This window comes from Nansenia antarctica, assembly GCF_963989245.1.
Source record: "Nansenia antarctica genome assembly, chromosome: 1".
Taxonomy (NCBI): domain Eukaryota; kingdom Metazoa; phylum Chordata; class Actinopteri; order Argentiniformes; family Microstomatidae; genus Nansenia; species Nansenia antarctica.
This window is the reverse complement of record NC_137674.1, coordinates 22,534,262-22,553,785: the sequence shown is the minus strand read 5'-3', so window position 1 is coordinate 22,553,785 and position 19,524 is coordinate 22,534,262. Positions and strand designations below refer to the sequence as shown.

Genomic DNA, 19,524 nt, shown 5'->3' with positions numbered 1-19,524 from the left:
CTCCCTGCTGCTGCTGTCCCGGGCCATGTTCCTGCCCGACACCCTCTCCCCCGCTGACCAGCTGAAGTCCACCCTGCAGACGCTGCCTGAGATAGTGGTACGTCTGTCTTTCTGTCTGTCTGTCTGTCTGTCTGACTGTCTGTCTGTCTGTCTGCCTGTCTGTCTGTCTGTCTATGTATCTATCTCTCTCTCTCTCTCTCTCTCTCTCTCTCTCTATCTATCTATTTACCTCAGTATCTATCTTTACCTCAGAATCTGTCTGTCTGTGTGTCTGGGTCTGGTCTGACTCCTGGTTGTATTTGTGTGTGTCCAGTTGGAGTCTGGCCAGGTGTATGTACCCTAATCCTGGTCTAACCCTGGTCTAACCCTGGTCTAACCCTGGTCTAACCCTGGTCTAACCCTGGTCTAACCATGGTCTAACCATGGTCTAACCATGGTCTAACCCTGGTCTAACCCTGGTCTAACCCTGGTCTAACCCTGGTCCTAGCTCTGGTCTAACCCTGGTCTAACCCTGGTCTAACCCTGGTTTAACCCAGGTTAAAGAGGCCCAGTTGAAGGTGGCAGAGCTGGAGTCTGGCCAGGTGGACAACAAGACCAAGGTGGAGACGATGCACCAGGAGGAGGCTGCCATACGCCAGGACAACCAGGAGAGGGAGCTGGAGAGGCTGGCCGACGCCAAGGAGAGGGAGGCTGAAATCCTGCTGGCCAGCTCCACCCCCCCCCTGCACCCCGACACCCTGAGAGACACCGCCCCTGTCCTAGAGGGCACCAAGGTACACACACACACACACACACACACACACACACACACACCCTGACACCCTGAGAGACACAGCTCCTGTCCTGGAGGGCACCAAGGTACACACACACACACACACACCCTGACACCCTGAGAGACACAGCTCCTGTCCTGGAGGGCACCAAGGTACACACACACACACACACACACACACACAGCCAATTGAGGTTGGAAATTGTCTGGAAATGAACATCAGATTAAGTGAAAAACAGCACTGACTATTTTATTTTTATTTTTTTCTTTCTTTTTTTCTTGGCATACAAGTCAGGGACAAGAATATACAAATGCAAAGTATACAATTGACTTAATAAAAACTAAATGAGAGTTTTATTTTCTTTATCCCCCATTTGGTGTTCGAACAGAGAGCTAGATCACCTTTCTTTTATTTTTTTTACCGCTAAACACCCACCCAGCCCAAACTCTCAAGTGAGAGACAAAACAAGACAACAATTAAAAAATATATAATAATAAAAAATAAAAAAAAATAAAAAACTAAATGTATAAATTAAGTAAATTAAATATTGTAATAAATAAATTTAAAAAACATAGTAAATTAAATGAAATTTCAGGGAGAAAAGTACAAAAGAACAGATACACTGGGTGCTCACCTCAAACAATAAATTAATTAATCAATTGGGATCCAGAGAGGAAAGCGTATTTATATAAGAAATGATAGGTTGCCATCTTTTATAGATGAATTATTAATGAATATTTCACCTTTTCTAGTGACAAAAATGAGATCAAGTCGTTTAGCCAGGTCGTAGTAGAAGGTGGAGTTGGACTTTTCCACTGCAACAGAATACGTCTACGGGCTATGAGTGAGGAAAAGGCAACAACATCAGATATTTTTTTGGTGAGACTGGCTGGTATACGGGGTACTCCAAAGATGGCTATCAAAGGGCAGGATTCTACTGTAACCTTGAGGGCATCGCTTAGTGTCTTAGAGAAACCAGACCAGAAATCTGCTAATTTTGGACAAGAAAAAAACATATGAGTGTGATCGGCCGGTGACGAGCAGCACTGACTATTTTCAACATGTTTTTCACCATCAGGTGATGTGTATGTATGCCTGTACCCTTCATAAATGTACAAATAAATGTAATACAGGGTTCGACAGTAACGCTGTTTTACTTGCCCGGACCAAGTAAAACATTCGCCGGGTTTGTTTGCGCGAGCCCGACGACGCTGCTGGATCCTGGATATGTTTACCTGTGTGCAGGAAGATATTATCAAAGCGTACGCGCCTGTCGATCACCCGTACGCTTTGATAATATCTTCACTCACGATCATCTAGTCTGGCGCTTGCGCCGTCTGTTGTTCTTCCTGCACACAGGTAAACAGATCCAGGATCCAGCAGCGTCGTCGGGCTTGCGCAAACAAACTTGCTCCGGGCAAGTAAAACAGCGTTACTGTCGAATCCTGTAATACAAACATAAAAATAAATACATGTTTATATAATCCATACGTAATGTATTTCTTTTTATGTATGTATACATTTATGTAATATATACAGACAAGTAAATCCATACATGAATGTGAATGTCAGTATTCAGTGTGTGCTTCATTGTGCTTCATTCTCTCATGCTAACCAGTTTGAGCAGTGGCAGAGGTACCTGCGCATCCAGGTTAGCATACAGCTAGCTCTCTGCACACCACCCTAACCCCCATGCTAATGCTACTCCACTATGACTGACCCCCCCACACCACCCTAACCCCCATGCTAATGCTACTCCACTATGACTGACCCCCCCACACCACCCTAACCCCCATGCTAATGCTACTTCACACCACCCTAACCCCCATGCTAATGCTACTCCACCCCCACACCACCCTAACCCCCATGCTAATGCTACTTCACCCCCACACCACCCTAACCCCCATGCTAATGCTACTTCACCCCCACACCACCCTAACCCCCATGCTAATGCTACTTCACCAGGACTGTCCCCTACTCCCACCCATGCTAATGCTAATGCTAATTAACTAGTTAATGAATGCTAATACTCCACCATGACTGTCCCTGACCTGTGTCTGAGGGTGTGTGTTCTGTGTGTGTGTCATGAGGGTGTGTGATAGGGTAGTAGAGTGTGTGTGTGTGTGTGTGTGTGTGTGTGTGTGTGTTCTGAACAGGTGATTCTATAGCTGCCCTTTGGATCCTCCACCCTGTCCCCTGTCCCTGCCCCCTGTCCCTGTCCCCTGTCCCCTGTCTCTGTCCCTGTCCCTGTCCTCTGTCCCCTGTCCTCTGTCCCCTGTCTCTGTCCCCCGGCCCTGTCCCCTACCCCTCCCCTGTCCCCTGTCTGTCCCCTGTCCCTGTCCCTCCCCTGTCCCTCCCCTGTCCCCTGTCCCTCCCCTGTCCCCTGTCCCTGTCCCTGTCCCCTGTCCCCTGTCCTCCCCTGGTCTGGGATCAGTTAACTGGGATCTCTGCTCCCCCCTCCCACTAACACACCTTCCCTCCTGCAGGGCCAGTACTGGTGCTGGTTCTGGTTCTGGTACTGGTCGTGTTCTGAGTAGATGAAGATCAGAACCCTCTCTAGTTCCTCTGTAATGTCTCCCTCTCCTGTCTCTGTGGGTTGTGGGTCTGCGTTCTGGTTCTGAGGCTGGTTGTGGTTCTGAGGCTGGTCGTGGTTCTGAGCCTGGTCCTGTGATCCTGCAGGGGGAGGAGATCACCAAGGAGGAGATCGACCTGCTGGGGGACGCCTGCACCAAGCTGAAGGAGCAGAAGAGGCTGCTGACCCTGGAGAAGGAGGAGCTGGAGGACCTCAAGGACGACGTGCAGGAGTACAACGAGGTACGCACTGCATGCTGGGACATGGAGTTCCTACCATTTACATTTACAGGTTTGGCATTTAGCAGACGCCTTATTCCAAAGCCACTTACAATCGATACTTTGACTAAGCAAGTGAATCATCAATTCACCAGTCGTAGCAGGAAGAGTAATCTAGCTCAGGCCAGGGGCCACTGATAGTTGTCGTGATAGAAGAAGAAAGGTTGAGTTGGGGCAGGGGAGGTTACTGTCTAGAGATAGGTGTTATAAGGAGGGGTTGGGGGGGGAGGTTAGGTAGGTGTTATAAGGAGGGGTTGGGGGGGGGAGGTTAGAGTGGTGTTATAAGGAGGGTGTGTGTGTGTGTGTGATTGACAGGACCTGGAGGAGATAAAGAAGGAGCTGTCTAAGTCTGGCCAGGAGAGGGCGGTAGAGGAGTCCAAGGCCTCCCAGCGGCTGGGGAAGAGGGTGAACCGCATGATCGGCCGCATCAGCAAGATCATCACTGAGCTGGAGAACGACAAGGTGGTGCTGGACGGACGCTCAGGAGCTGGGACCCCCCCTGGAGTCCCCTCTGGAGCCCCTGCTGGGACCCCCCCGCCCGTCGGGTAAGAACCAACGACCTCCTCGCTCACACACGTTACTGTGGAAACCCCCAGGATAGATAAACACCCCTACACAGCTGAAGCACGTTAGTATGCACCATTCAGTCTGATTGGTTAGCCTGTTTTGTTGACCTCCCCCATCATTACTCTCACTATTTCACTCACTGTGGCGTGCAATGCATGCTGGGAAGTGGAGTTCGTAGGAACAGTTCAGTTGGATTGGGACACAGCCGCTTCTTATGAGACTTACTGAAGTAGGGTTAGCTACTGCATCTGACAGTATGATTAATGATGAGTACTTGTAAAACGTACACACACATATACTGAACTTATAGCTTTTAAGAAATATTCAGTCTTGTGAATTCTACTTTTAGGAAAACTCTTTATGAAATTGCCAAATCGTGACGTTAGAATTACAAGGTTCTATCTCGATTTTTTATTTTTTATTTTTTTATTAATGCCTTTTTGTTTATTAATGCCTGTGTGGTGTTATTTTTTAAATGTTGACATTTTTGAGTTAGTAATTCATAAAATACAAAGGTTCCATGTCACAGAACATAATGGAATGTAAAAACTTTTACGCTCAATATCTCTGAACTACCCTAAACGGAGATAGAACCTTATCATTCTAAACTCACGAAATGCTGTTAATGTGATGACCTTTGAACTCTTGTCTCTTGTCTGTGTTTCTCACTTGTAAAATGGTGGCGAAGAGATCAAACAGAGAAACAAGGTTTCTCAGAAAAAACCCAAAACGAGTTTTAGTTTTAGTCATTTATCCAATTGCAACTTGTTTTAGGATCAGATCCTAATTCATTTAAATTTCACAGATTATTCTTTGAGAAATATGTTGGCCTAAAAAGGTAAGATGGATTGCAGTAAGTTGACCAATGTATTGCTTATTAATGTTAACATTGCATCATGTAGTCTCAACCTAGTCACAACATCTGGGTGGAAAGGGGAACGGTTTAACACCTGGGTGTGTTTCTGCGTGGAAAGGTGAACGGTTTAACACCTGGGTGTGTTTCTGCTCGCTGCACGGAGGTGAGGCTCACCTGGCTGCTGTGCTCACCTGACTCACTGCCTCTGTTGGATCCATGAGAAATCAAATAACAAAGAATAGAAATGTAATTCTAATCGCTTGTTCTCTTTCAGTCGAGTTGCTTCAACATGTTACTATGGGATAAGCACCCTGCTAGCCTGTTAGCCTGTTAGCTTCAACATGTTACTATGGGATATGCACCCTGCTAGCCTGTTAGCCTGTTAGCTTCAACATGTTACTATGGGATAAGCACCCTGCTAGCCTGTTAGCTTCAACATGTTACTATGGGATATGCACCCTGCTAGCCTGTTAGCTTCAACATGTTACTATGGGATAAGCACCCTGCTAGCCTGTTAGCTTCAACATGTTACTATGGGATAAGCACCCTGCTAGCCTGTTAGCTTCAACATGTTACTATGGGATATGCACCCTGCTAGCCTGTTAGCCTGTTAGCTTCAACATGTTACTATGGGATAAGCACCCTGCTAGCCTGTTAGCCTGTTAGCTTCAACATGTTACTATGAATGAATTAATTAATTTATTTATTTATTTATTAATTAATAGTTTAATGACCACACGACCTAGGTCGGTGGAATTTGTTGTCGGTACAGCTCAAAAAACAGTGTCAAAAAACATACACACATTTTACATGACTATTACATGGACATGAAACACACATAACCACAAGACAAGACAGAACATATTTACAATTTACAATTTATACAGTGCATTTACAGTGCAATTTATACAGTGCAGTCTATGGGATAAGCACCCTGCTAGCCTGTTAGCCTGTTAGCTTCAACATGTTACTATGGGATATGCACCCTGCTAGCCTGTTAGCCTGTTAGCTTCAACATGTTACTATGGGATAAGCACCCTGCTAGCCTGTTAGCCTGTTAGCTTCAACATGTTACTATGGGATATGCACCCTGCTAGCCTGTTAGCCTGTTAGCTTCAATATGTTACTATGGGATATGCACCCTGCTAGCCTATTAGCCTGTTAGCTTCAACATGTTACTATGGGATATGCACCCTGCTAGCCTGTTAGCCTCTTAGCTTCAATATGTTACTATGGGATATGCACCCCTGTTAGCCTGTTAGCCTTTTAGCCTGTTAGTTTCAACATGTTACTATGGGATAAGCACCGCTGTTAGCTTGTTAGCCTATTAGCCTGTTAGCTTCAACATGTTACTATGGGATATGCACCCCTGCGTACCCTGCTAGGTCAAACACTATTCAATCAGGCCGGGAGCGCTTTGCATGGCTGACCTGCCCCAGCCCAGCCTAGAAAGGCTACTGCAATGCGCACACATTTAATTCTTTTCACTCTTTTCGCAAGCCCATCAATCATGTCCAATAGAACCTAGCTACCTAGCTACGTAGCTAAACTGTTCCACTGGAGAGTTAACAGCTTTCCCATGGGCTGCTAGGCTGCTTGTTCTGCCTCACAGGAGTCCTGCTGATTCAGGCTTCACTCCTACCAGCAGAGATTGAATAAGTCGCTAGCCTACTTTCTCTCGTGTCCTTTGGTGCCACTTGAGTTGTGTTGCTAGCTGGTGGGAGCTAGTTGGAGCGTTTGTTGTGTTCTCCACCACCAAAGTGCTTCCCTCTTCTACACCAAGTGACAGAGTCTACTTTGCTCCCTTGTGTTTTCCACACTAGTTAACACTTGGTTGCAGCAGTGCTTGGCTCGCTAACCTACGGCACACAGCCGTAAGCCTGCTAACGTCCCCCACTCCACTGTTTTTAGCCTGGCTCGCTAGCATTCATCACACTACGTGAGGCTAAGCTAGCTGGCTAACGACAGGGTGGTTGGCTAGTAATCAACCCACACATGATAATTACTATAAACCACCACCTGGCTACTTTCTCTCGTATTCATAAAATGTTTACCTTTTTTTGCTCGCTTTAAAACACCATCATTTTCTAGAATCTAGATGATATTTCCCAAAGATTCAGTTAGTTTAATCGCAGCTTGTGCTTCATTGCATTTCGCTGTGACTCAATGACTCTCTGAAGCTAAAATATTTCTCAAAAAATTCAATGTGATGATAAATAATAATAACATTAGAAGAGTTTGATTGGTTGGTGTGATCTGAAACCTTGCATGGAAGCCGTGGTTGTCCAGACAACAGGCTCCACCCCCTTCTCCGCCATTTTACCTCCTGTCAAACCGAGTAATCGTGTGCTGTATGCAGTCTGTTCTTCACCTTCAGGGAGAACCTCATCAGCATCGACGAGCTCATCCTGGTCATGCGGCAGATCCAGAACATTCCGGAACACAAGCTGCAGAGCATCGCCGACGCCCTGGACGACAACAAGGACGGGAAGATAGACATCGATGACGTCATCAAGGTACGTTCGTTGTATGGCAGGCAGAGTTAGGAGCACCAATCAGACACCTGCCCTGGAGTAAACTGGTGAACTGTTCGGTGGTTCGATCCCTGGCTCCTCCTGTCCACGTATAGAGGTGTCCTTGGGCAAGACACTGAACCCCAAATTGCTCCGGCGCCTTGCATGGTAGCTTGCTGCCATTGGTGTGTGGATGTGTGTGTGAAAGGGTGAATGAGAGGCCGTTGTAAAGTGCTTTGGTATAAGGAGCTATATAAGTGCAGTCTATTTACCATTTGAACTGACTCACTTTTTAAACCCCCTCTCCTTTCATATGGTCTACCTGTTTGTCTCTTTTACTCTTGTGATGTTTGATGTTAACGTGCTCCTGTGGGGTGGTGTGTGTGTGTGTGTGTGCTCCTGTGGGGTGGTGTGTGTGTGTGTGCTCCTGTGGGGTGGTGTGTGTGTGCAGGTGGTGGAGCTGATAGACAAGGAAGACATCGACATCTCCACCACCCAGATGGCAGAGATCATGGTGATGCTGCAGAAGGAGGAGAGGCTGCTGGAGAAGGAGAAGGCCAAGGACAAGGAGGAGAGGGACCAGGCAGCTAAACTCAACAGCTAATGAAGCCCCAGAACCTCCCTGGGGGGGGAGAAATGACCTCAGAGCTGCTGTAGCTGGAGCCCCCCCCCCTCCTCCATCATAGCTGGAGCCCCCCCTCGGTGGAGCCCCCCCCCCTCGGTCATGATGGAGAGCTTTTGGTCCCAGACCACACTGTACAAACCGGCTGACCAGAGCAACACCGGGAGCTAGCAGCTACAGCAGAATCTCCAATGATTTCTTCCGCCACAATTAAATGTTGTTTTTTTCCACACATTTGTAACGAAAGAAAGCCTCTTATGAAAATGATATTATTAAGCTAAGTTCTCTCAAATGTTTGTATTGATATAACGCACAAAAGTACAAACTAATGTTGTTTGTTAACAACCAACCAAACAATTTATGGCTGATTACGCTGAGTTTTGTTGATAGATATGGTTTTAATTTATACATTTCAGAGATTATGTATTTATGTAGGGTAAAACAATTATTTGAGAGCTTGGTTCTTCTCCGATCTTGCAGTTGTTGGGGAAAAAGGAAAAGAAACCAAAATTGGTTTTTGGAAAATGTTAATATTTTTGAGGTGAACCATCTTGCCTTTCATTTCATTCAAATGCAAAACCATCAAAAAAGAAATGAGAGATTGTTTCTTGACTTTGCACACTATATCACTTTCATCACCGCCGTCATTCCACTCACACTAAGTTTATTTTGCGACAATTTTGTTAAGTTTTTACTAAATTAGTATATGTTTCTCATGTTGATGCATGTTAATGGACTTTATTGGTATTTATTGTGAATGTAACTGGAGCTGTAGCAGTAAGCATGTAACCTGGAGCTGTAGCAGTGAACATGCTACAGTGGTGCTCCAACCAAAGAGGAGGCTATACATATTCATACCTATACCATCTATGTAGGTCTTTCTGAAATGCCAATGTTCCATTGTGGTAGCTTTTACTAGGAGATGGAACTTACTTGACTGGAACTTATATTAATATTAATTTATAAACTGATATATAGTATTTTGACTGATATTTTTCAGACGAAGCGATCAAAATGAATCAATACTTAGTTTATTTGCATTGATCACATTTCTGCGTGTGACGACCAATTCATACAACGTGGCCTTCTAGAGAAACCCAGATATTAGGGATAATATAATCTCAAAGATAATGTATAATTCGCATTTTTGTTATTTCGAAATCTAAATCAGATGAAGCGTAATATGGCTTAGATGAATCTAATATTCTAATATTCCTCCCACTTTGACTTGTGTTGTGTTTGGAGAGTTATGGTGCAGTTGTTTGGTTGTCATAGGAGTTTAGATGACCTGCGTTTGAGGGTGTCTGGCCTTGCGGGCAATACGAGTTGAACCTCCCTTGTTCCCCTGTTGCATTGTGGGTAGTGTATGGGCATGTGGAAGGAGCAGTTGAACCTCCCTTGTTCCCCTGTTGCATTGTGGGTAGTGTATGGGCATGTTGAAGGAGCGCGGGGGGGGGGGGGGGGGAGGTGAGGCATTCATCCCTTCCTGGAATCCATAGAGCTTTGTTATGGTGATAAAGGGTTGCCTGACGCCCAGCAGGTAGCCCCCCCCCCCCTCCAGACACACGCCCCCCCCCCAGCCAGGCTCTGTGTGTCTGGGCCCAGCCAGAGTGATGGCCTGGGGGCAGACGCGCGGGCCTTACATGGGCCAGGGCCAGGGTTCTGGAGGGTTGTGTTTGGGTTGGGAGAGCTCCCGCCGTACGTGGCACGCACGCTGCCGTGTAAATCACCTAGCAAACATAAACATGCCAGCGTGTGGAGAATATGTCGCGACACCCCCCTCCTCCCCCCCTCCTCCTACCCCCCACCCCCGAGCCTCTGATGGGGGAGAGAGGTGTCAGTGACTGTCCAGGTGCCTGGCATGTCTGTCTGTCTGTCTGTCTGCTGTGGCGGCGCATCAGAGTGTCCCTGTGTGTGGACGTGGGCGAGGTTGTAACATGATGAGGTTGTAACATGGTTGTAACAAGGGTAGGTTGTAACATGGGTAGGTTGTAACAAGGTTGTAATGGTGAGGTTGTAACAAGGTTGTAACAGGGGCAGGTTGTAACTGGGGCAGGATGTAACATCATCAGCAGAGCATCTAGGCGTTCGTACTCACGCAATAATCACTGTCCTGTAATCACTCTGGAGGAGAGAATGTATGGGAGGAGAGGAGAAAGGATTCTCATGTGTAATTGCACTAAAGTTTGTTAGATAGTTAGATTAGTGATTCCTTTCCTAGTGGACTCAGGGGTTGAGTGTTCAGTCACGGTAAGATCTGGGTGTCGAACCCACTCTGCCAAACCAGCTGTCCCAGCATGGGCAATGTGACCTTCTACACTGGATCTGGATTCTAGAAGTTATAGAGATTCTAGAGGTTCTAGAGGTTCTGGAGATTCTAGATGTTCTAGATGTTCTAGAGATTCTAGATGCTCTAGGTGTTCTAGAGGTTCTAGAGATTCTAGATGTTCTAGATGTTCTAGAGATTCTAGAGATTCTAGAGGTTCTGGAGTTTCTAGAAGTGTCCCTATTGGAAGCAATATGTTGTTCATACTGTATACTTTGGCTACATTTGAAGTGTGTGTACAAGATATATTTTTTCATTTTGAGAGGGTAACATTGTACTGGCTTTTTACTCTCATTCGAGGGAAAAAAACACTCTATTTTGGAATAACTTGTGAGATGTGGTTGTAGTGTTCAGAGGAGGAGGTGTCAGAGGAGGAGGTGTCAGAGGATGAGGTGTTGGAGGTCTGGGAGGGAGGGGGGCAGTTGCACTCAGGGGGCTGGCAGGAGATGAGACAGCAGATTATCTCTGGTGTTATTATCATGTCTGATAGAGCAGGACGTCAGGGATGTCAGGGAGACGTGATGGAACTCACAAGAAGCCTGTCTGGTGTAAGAGGAGGCAGCTCTGGAGGTGTAGCTCAGTACTAGCTAGCTCAGTTATAAATGCACTCTGCGGTTGTTATAAATGCACTCTGAGGTTGTTATAAATGCACTCTGCGGTTGTTATAAATGCACTCTGAGGTTGTTATAAATGCACTCTGCGGTTGTTATAAATGCACTCTGAGGTTGTTATAAATGCACTCTGAGGTTGTTGTTTGTATCAGACTGAATCAGGTTTAGAAAGGCGAGACGTGTGACGGGAACCTAAATTCACTGCTTAGCATATATGTGGAATTATACACACAGTTGTCAATAATCTGTTCTTAATATAAGACTGAATAATATTGCTGTTCATTTCCTAAACATGTTATTTATTTATTAAATAATCAAACCAAAAAAAGTGCTAAAAAAAGAAAGAAAGAAAATAATACAAACATTTTTAAGAATGATTAAAAAAATATCCAAATGAGAAGATATACTTTATTTGCTGTTAGTTTACTACAATCAAGCTTTTTTTTGTTTGCCCTTAATCAAGTACTCATGTAAAGAATTAACTTTTACATAAAATGGCACAGAAGTGTTGAATAAAATCAGCTTTATCCTGAGTGACTCATTGTTCATTTTTGTTTATTTACTTTAATTTGACTCATCCATGTCTCATGCATGTCTCATCCATGTCTCATCCATGTCTCATCCTGTCACTCACTGCTTCTACACATCTCCTGTCATCTCTGTCACCTCCCTCCTCCCTCCCCCTCCTCCCTATCTCTCCTCCCTACCCCTCCTCCCTCCTCCCTACCCCTCCTCCCTCTCCCTCCTCCCTACCCCTCCTCCCTCCTCCCTATCTCTCATCCCTACCCCTCCCTCATCCCTCCTCCCTATCTCTCATCACTACCCCTCCTCCCTCATCCCTACCCCTCCTCCCTCATCCCTACCCCTCCTCCCTACCCCTCCTCCCTCCTCCCTACCCCTCCTCCCTCATCCCTCCTCCCTATCTCTCATCCCTACCCCTCCTCCCTATCTCATCCCTCTCCCCTCTCCCTCTCTCATCCTTCATCCCTCCTCCCTACCCGTCCTCCTTCATCCCTCATCCCTCACCTGCCGTACCACACTCGCTGCCACACCCCACAGAACCCTGTCCCGTCCCCCAGGTGACGAGGTGGTCTAGTCTGAGACTAGTTGAGACACAGACACAGAGAAACACAGATACACAGTGGAGTCAGAGAACCTAGAGAGAGTTTGTTTGGATCGCCTGTCTGACGGTGAACAGACGGTCTCTCAGAAGCTAGCCAGCACAGCGAGAGTGTAGTACACAGCCTTGTAAGTGGAAGCACACTTAAAGAAGTATAGTACACAACCTTGAAGGTGGAAGCACACTTAAAGACTTAAAGATGAGTTAGAAATAAAAGTAAAAGCTTTCAGGAAGACGACGTGGCTGCCTTCGCCAGTGTTTTTTAGGTACTTTGGTTTTGAAGTTGATGATTAAAAAGAAAATGCCTTGGAAAATTATTTTGAGAAGCTGTTAAGAAGACGGGTCAATGTTCTGATACGGAGCATGAAGGTACCTCCTGCACAGGAATTGATAATGAGGCTTTAAGTGTGTGTGTGTGTGTGTGTGTTCACGTGTTCACATATCTGACTACCTTGGAAATGTGCTATGGAATAGTACTGTTATTACCATGGAATAGTGCTGTTATTACCATGGAATAGTGCTGTTATTACCATGGAATAGTACTGTTATTACCATGGAATAGTACTGTTATTATCCAGTGTTGGTTGTGATCGTCTATCTATTCCATGGGAGGGTGAACAGGGTCGCAGGTCAACACTTGGCCAGGTGGGGGCGCTGTGGGCCAACTAGTCAAGGTCAATACAAGGTATCAGAATGTAGACAGGAGTATCAGACAGACAGGAGTATCAGAATGTAGACAGGAGTATCAGACAGACAGGAGTATCAGAATGGCAGACAGACAGGAGTATCAGAATGAGAGACAGACAGACAGGAGTATCAGAATGAGAGACAGACAGACAGGAGTATCAGAATGAGAGACAGACAGGAGTATCAGAATGAGAGACAGACAGGAGGATCAGACTGGGTGTTTTACAAACACACATGGATGATGTATTGTGTTGCATTCTAGTAATTCATGATTAACTAAAAGAAAATTCCCCACGTTCTCAACTGAAGTTAACAAACTGTCTCTAATATAAAATATATCTTTGTCCTGATATTTCATGTTTATCTGACCAGGTACAACTGCACAGACAAATCCCAAATTATATTTCTGATTTTTGTGGAGGCTGATTCTAGTCTAGAAGATCATGTGATGCTTTTAGCAGCTTTCATTTCTCTAACAGTTTGAACGCTAAAAGCTGAATAACCTTAATAAGTTCTGATCTATAGATTATGTGTGAATATTTAATTAACATGTATATTTAATTACTGTGTGTGTGTTTAGTTTGACAGACTAAAGTGATTGCATGCAGTTAGTTCTTACCTGAAATGATTAATATTGTAAATTACTTTTATTTCTGTAAATTAATCTTCTATTTACATATAGTCACACGTTGGGCTATTACATGAAGGAATGTACAGTATAGTTAATTAAACCGGATTTCTGTAACTTTATCAAATGACATTAGCAAAATGACTGTTGTTATTATTCTAAGACTGCAATCACCTTTCTTCAGATATGTACTGTAGCTGCACTGTTTACTCTATAGCAGTAAACTGATTGTGAAGTGATATTCTCGTAAGGTGTGAAGTATGTAAACTGGAAAGACTCGCTTTATACAAGTTGTGAAACGTAATTATGTATCGCATGTAGAAGATGAACGTGAGACCTTCTCTTCTTTTATTTTCTCAAAGCAGGGTTACGTGTTAGGGTTAGGGTGTTTGAGTTCTTAGCTTACATGACATCACCTCACCACAACACTACTGTCTGGTGTAATGTATAATTTTCATCAAACTGTATCACAATGTCTTCATAAGAATGTGGCCTGGGGTGGTCCAGTGGTCCAGCACCATGGCCTGGGGTGGTCCAGGGGTCTAGCACCATGGCCTGGGGTGGTCCAGTGGTCTAGCACCATGGCCTGGGGTGGTCCAGGGGTCTAGCACCATGGCCTGGGGTGGTCCAGTGGTCCGGCACCATGGCCTGGGGTGGTCCAGTGGTCTAGCACCATGGCCTGGGGTGGTCCAGCACCATGGCCTGGGGTGGTCCAATGGTCTAGCACCATGGCCTGGGGTGGTCCAGTGGTCCAGCACCACGGCCTGGGGTGGTCCAGTGGTCCAGCAACATGGCCTTGGGTGGTCCAGTGGTCCAGCACCATGGCCTGGGGTGGTCCAGTGGTCTAGCACCATGGCCTGGGGTGGTCCAGTGGTCTAGCACCATGGCCTGGGGTGGTCCAGTGGTCCTGGGGTGGTCTAGGGGTCTGGTACCATGGCCTGGGGTGGTCCAGCACCATGGCCTGGGGTGGTCCAGTGGTCCTGGGGTGGTCTAGGGGTCTGGTACCATGGCCTGGGTGGTCTAGGGGTCTGGTACCATGACCTGGGGTGGTCTAGGGGTCTGGTACCATGGTCTGTGGTGGTCCTGGGGTGGTCTAGGGGTCTGGTACCATGGCCTGGGGTGGTCCAGTGGTCCTGGAGTGGTCTAGGGGTCTGGTACCATGGCCTGGGGTGGTCCAGTGGTCCTGGGGTGGTCTAGGGGTCTGGTACCATGGCCTGGGGTGGTCCAGTGGTCTAGCACCATGGCCTGGGGTGGTCCAGTGGTCTAGCACCACAGCAGTCCACATAATACCCATGTCCTGCTGATACTACCCCTCTCCTCCTTACTTCCTGTCTTTCTCTACTGTCTCTGTCCAGTAAGGAGCGTGAGACTAACCCACTCCAAAGAATAACCTTCAAAAAATAAACAGTTTACATTCTATGAGAGAGTAATTTTACTAAATTACTAATGATCTGCTATACTAACAGAAATTGAGTTTTCCAGTGCTGATAGCTCTGATTGGGGTTAGGGTTATTAGGGTTGATTGGGGTTACGGTGAGGGTGTTTCTCTGCAGACTGGCTGTTCTGTCTTCAGTGCCTACAGTTCTACATTCACCTTCAGTATGAATCTATCTGATGTACTGTGGGTACCTCAGAGACTGGGAATGTATGGAGGTTTAATTAGAGAGGTTTAACAAGCGTAGTCAAAGCGTTGGTGTCTGACTGTAATCTTCATGCCTTGTCAGCTTCCTCTCATCACTGACAGTGACGGGGTGACTTTGTGGTTATTATTAGCAAGTCAGTCAGTTAATTTTCTGTAAACACTTTCTATAAGCCTGTAAGTGTCTGCTCTGTTCAATAGCTTCTTAAACGCAAACTGTTTCACCTTCACAATGCAGCTAACACGAAATAAAGACATGTTGATTGTTATGTAACGGTCTTAATCATCCTGTTATTCATAACGCAATAAAATAAATATCAACCCAACGACGGTTTTCCTTATTTTTGGTCTTAATACACGACGCTTGGAAGATGCAATAACGATTACAACCTTGTCCATCATTTAATTTGACGTCTCTCTCTCTGCTACCTCCTTAACCCTAAAACCCTTTAACCCCTGAGCCTCATAATAACACGAGGTGTTCATAACATAACGGAGATAATCTCCCTTCATCAGATTCTGGGACAACAAGATTATAATGGAGCCGATGGAACAAGTCAGTCGTGCAGTTCCAGTTCCTGCCAGCAGATGGCGCTGTGAGACAGCGCGTCAGGTCAGACGCTCAGCCAGAGACCACGGAGTTCACATGCCTCTGCCGATGTTCCTCCCACGGGTTCGCCTCCTCTATCAAACAGGCCCTGTGCTTGTTCAGTAAACACTCCACACCGCTGAAGACCCAAACTGAAGGGATGAAATGATATATTCTGTGGAGAGAGACGGAGATGTTGGCGTCAGTAAAAATCACGTTCTTGAGAGTGGAGAGAGAGACGGGGGTATCATAAGTCAGCCTCTGTATCTGGACCATATAGAGGCCTGCTGTTGTAGCATAAACACCCCGGTGTCTCTGTGTGGTGGAGGAGAGGAGAGGAGGGGAGGGGAGAGGAGAGGAGGGGAGAGGGGAGGGGAGGAGGGGAGAGGGGATGGGAGGGGAGAGGAGGGGAGGAGAGGAGGGGAGGGGGGGAGAGGAGGGGAGGGGAGAGGAGAGGAGGGGAGGGGAGAGGAGGGGAGGGGAGGAGAGGAGAGGAGGGGAGAGGGGAGGAGAGGAGGGGAGGGGAGGGGAGAGGAGGGGAGGGGGGGAGAGGAGGGGAGAGGAGAGGAGGGGAGGGGAGAGGAGAGGAGAGGAGGGGAGGGGAGGGGAGGGGAGAGGAGAGGAGAGGAGAGGAGAGGAGAGGAGAGGAGAGGAGAGGAGAGGGCAGTCATAAGAAGAAGGGCTGTTTCACTTCCAGATCAAACACAGATCCATCACAGCCTCCCCCTCTCAGCCCCACGGCTCCTGGCCCCCGGTGCCCTCTCTCTCTCTCTCTCTCTCTCTCTCTCTCTCTCTCTCTCTCTGTCTCTCTCTCTCTCTCTCTCTCTCTCTCTCTCTCTCTCTCTCCCCGCGTCAGCAGCACCTTGGCACCCGGGGCCACCAACAGGGTTAGTTAGAGCCGTTTCCATGCCAACAGCTGTGGTCAGTAACAGGGGTTGGTATTGGCTGATTGTGATGAATATTAAAGTGGTGTCAGGAGGACCTGGAGAAGAAACCAAAACAAGGATTCCTGTGGGGTTCTGTTCTGTTCTGTTCTCAGGGGTTACGGTTGGGTTGGGTTGTTGGGTTGGGTTGGGTTGGGTTGGGTTGGGTTGGGTTGGGTTGGGTAGGGTTGGGTTGGGTTGGGTAGGGTTGGGTTGGGTTGCTACCACCCTGCCTTGTCTCCCAGAGGGACACGGTACACACTGGTGTAACACACTCCTGGGGCAGCTGTGGCGCAGGAGGTAGAGCCGCCGTCTAATGATCGCAAGGTTGGCAGATCGGCGGTTCGAGCCCCGGCTGGCCACGTGCCGAGGTGTCCTTGGGCAAGACACTGAACCCCAAATCGCTCCCAGTGAGCGGGCCGGTGCCTTGCATGGCAGCTTGCCGCCATTGGTGTGTGAATGTGTGTGTGAATGGGTGAATGAGAGGCCGTTGTAAAGCGCTTTGGATAAAGGCGCTATATAAGTGCAGTCTGTGTAACACACTCCTGGTGTGTCTCTCTGTGGAGGTGTAGGACAGCTGTGTCCAGATTCGTCAGCCATGACCTCAACCTCCCGCAGCCTCTCTCTCATAGGCTCAGAGTGTTTGTGACATCACAGCAGATGGTGAATGGGTGGTATTAACATACTGTATCAACCGCAAACATCTTACAGCAGCCCATTAAATTATGCATCATGATATTTTTTCCTGGTGCGCTTTGTGCCGTGTGTGTTATGAATGATCTCATTTTTAATCAGCATCAGTGGGTGTGTTTGTCGAGCAAACAGCGCTGTCCTCCTCTCCTCCTCTCCTCCTCTCCTCCTCTCTCTGCTGTTCCCTGTGTGCTGCTGTTTCTTTCTTTTCTCTTTGTTCAGATGAATCAATATTGACCAAACTTCTCGGCCTAACCCGTGTCGTTGGAGCGGGAGGACTCAGGGTAGCTTATCTCCTTGACGTAATCCATTCAATCAATATTCTGTCAGGGAGACAACAGACTGGTACACAGGGCTCCGAATACAATGAGATGAATGATTACCGTCCAAACAAACAGCGACTGCTGTACCCAGCAGCGTACTCTGCAAGATTGATTTCGGCATTGTTTCAGTGTCAGTCGGTGTCGGTGACGTAGTTTTTCTTTTTTTTACCTCAGACTCTATAAAAAAACAGACTGTGTACAGTTGGTGGTTTGTGTAGGTGGAGCTTTTAGAGAGCCAGGGTTGACGTATGCGGTCGGTCGTGTGTTTACTGTCCATAGTGACAGAATGCGTTACTGTCCATAGTGACAGAATGTTGCGGCGTTGTTTGGCAGGTGGCTGCAGGGAGACGCAGTGTTGGCATGTTTGGAGGGGAAGTGAGGGAGAAGAGGGAGAAGAGAGAGAAGAGGGAGAAGAGAGAGAAGAGAGAGAAGAGGGAGAAGAGAGAGAAGAGGGAGAAGAGGGAGGAATGAGAGAGAAGAGGGTGAAGAGGGAGAAGAGGGAGGAATGAGAGAGAAGAGGGTGAAGAGGGAGAAGAGGGAGAAGAGGGAGGAATGAGAGAGAAGAGGGAGAAGAGGGAGGAATGAGAGAGAAGAGGGAGAAGAGGGAGAAGAGGGTGAAGTGATGAGAGGTTAAAATGGGGTTTCCTGGCTGCCGGGCAGTTGGACGGCCCAGAGAGACTCATTAAGACACACTGGCCCTCAGTGTCTGGTGGCCATCACCACTATACTATACTATACTATACTACACTATACTATGCTATACTACACTATACTATACTATACTACACTATACTATACTACACTATACTACACTATACTATACTACACTATACTACACTACACTATACTACACTATACTACACTATACTATACTACACTACACTATACTACACTACACTATACTATACTACACTATACTACACTACACTATACTACACTACACAACACTATACTACACTACACTATACTACACTACACTATACTATACTACACTATACTATACTATACTACACTACACTACACTATACTACACTATACTATACTATACTACACTATACTACACTACACTATACTATACTACACTATACTATACTATACTACACTATACTATACTACACTACACTATACTAGGCTCTCTGACACACACACACAGAGATACAGCTAGCCTGCCTCTCTGCTAGCCTGTCTCTCTGCCTCTCTGCTAGCCTGCCTCTCTTCTAGCCTTGCATGGTAGCAGAGCTGCCAAGTCTCACGCAATCACCGTGAGACACACGCATTTCAACCAGTTCTCACGCTCTCACGCCGCATCTCTATTTCTCACGGCGAAAAATAACAATTTGTTTTACCGGACATGAGTTTCGTGGCATCTTTCTGCACGCGCGTTAACTTGAGTCTGCAGTCGAAGCAGCGCTGATGGAAGAACCTGTGTTCACGCGAGCTGCAAGAACGTAGCAAGCAGTGTTGCCAGATTGGGCTACTTTTGGTACTGGACGGGTGGATTCGGCAGCTTTTAGACCGGTTGGGCTGGACATTGTCAATTCCATCTGGCAACCGTGGTAGCAAAATATGTGCATACATTACAACATCGTATCTGGTAGCCTACTGGACTGGGTTGCACCAATATGGCGTAAGTCATTACTAAATGCATTTGTTTCTTTACTGTAACATAACCAGGTACATTAATAATAATTGTTAAAGGAGCATAGTTTACTACTTGCTACTGAGATGCTAACCCGACGGATTGTCCGGTTGACGCGCCGTGCGTCCTAAATTGATGTGTTGCTGTTGGTTATATAAGATCCGTAGT

General features: G+C 46.7%; 1 protein-coding gene across 8 annotated transcripts in view; it reads left to right on the top strand.

Annotated features, from left to right (window-relative positions):
• The window catches only part of letm1 (leucine zipper-EF-hand containing transmembrane protein 1), a 33,513-nt gene extending 22,650 nt beyond the window's left edge, over nt 1-10,863 (top strand). Inside the window, exons 9-16 of one of the 8 annotated variants that reach the window (XR_013937631.1) lie at nt 1-97; nt 537-773; nt 3,396-3,587; nt 3,939-4,168; nt 4,996-5,028; nt 7,406-7,562; nt 8,011-10,153; nt 10,195-10,863. The exon at nt 1-97 is cut by the window's left edge and continues 35 nt beyond it. Coding sequence is in view for 5 of the 8 variants with exons in the window: in XM_080537978.1 (XP_080394104.1) it covers nt 1-97; nt 537-773; nt 3,396-3,587; nt 3,939-4,168; nt 4,996-5,028; nt 7,406-7,562; nt 8,011-8,163 (1,099 nt within the window). In the remaining 3 variants the exon portion in view is untranslated. Of the gene's footprint in view, nt 98-536; nt 774-3,395; nt 3,588-3,938; nt 4,169-4,995; nt 5,029-7,405; nt 7,563-8,010 lie in introns of all 8 variants that reach the window. The other 7 variants (XR_013937632.1, XR_013937633.1, XM_080537981.1 and 4 more) reach the window with 7 other exon arrangements.
• Nucleotides 10,864-19,524: the final 8,661 nt, after the last annotated feature.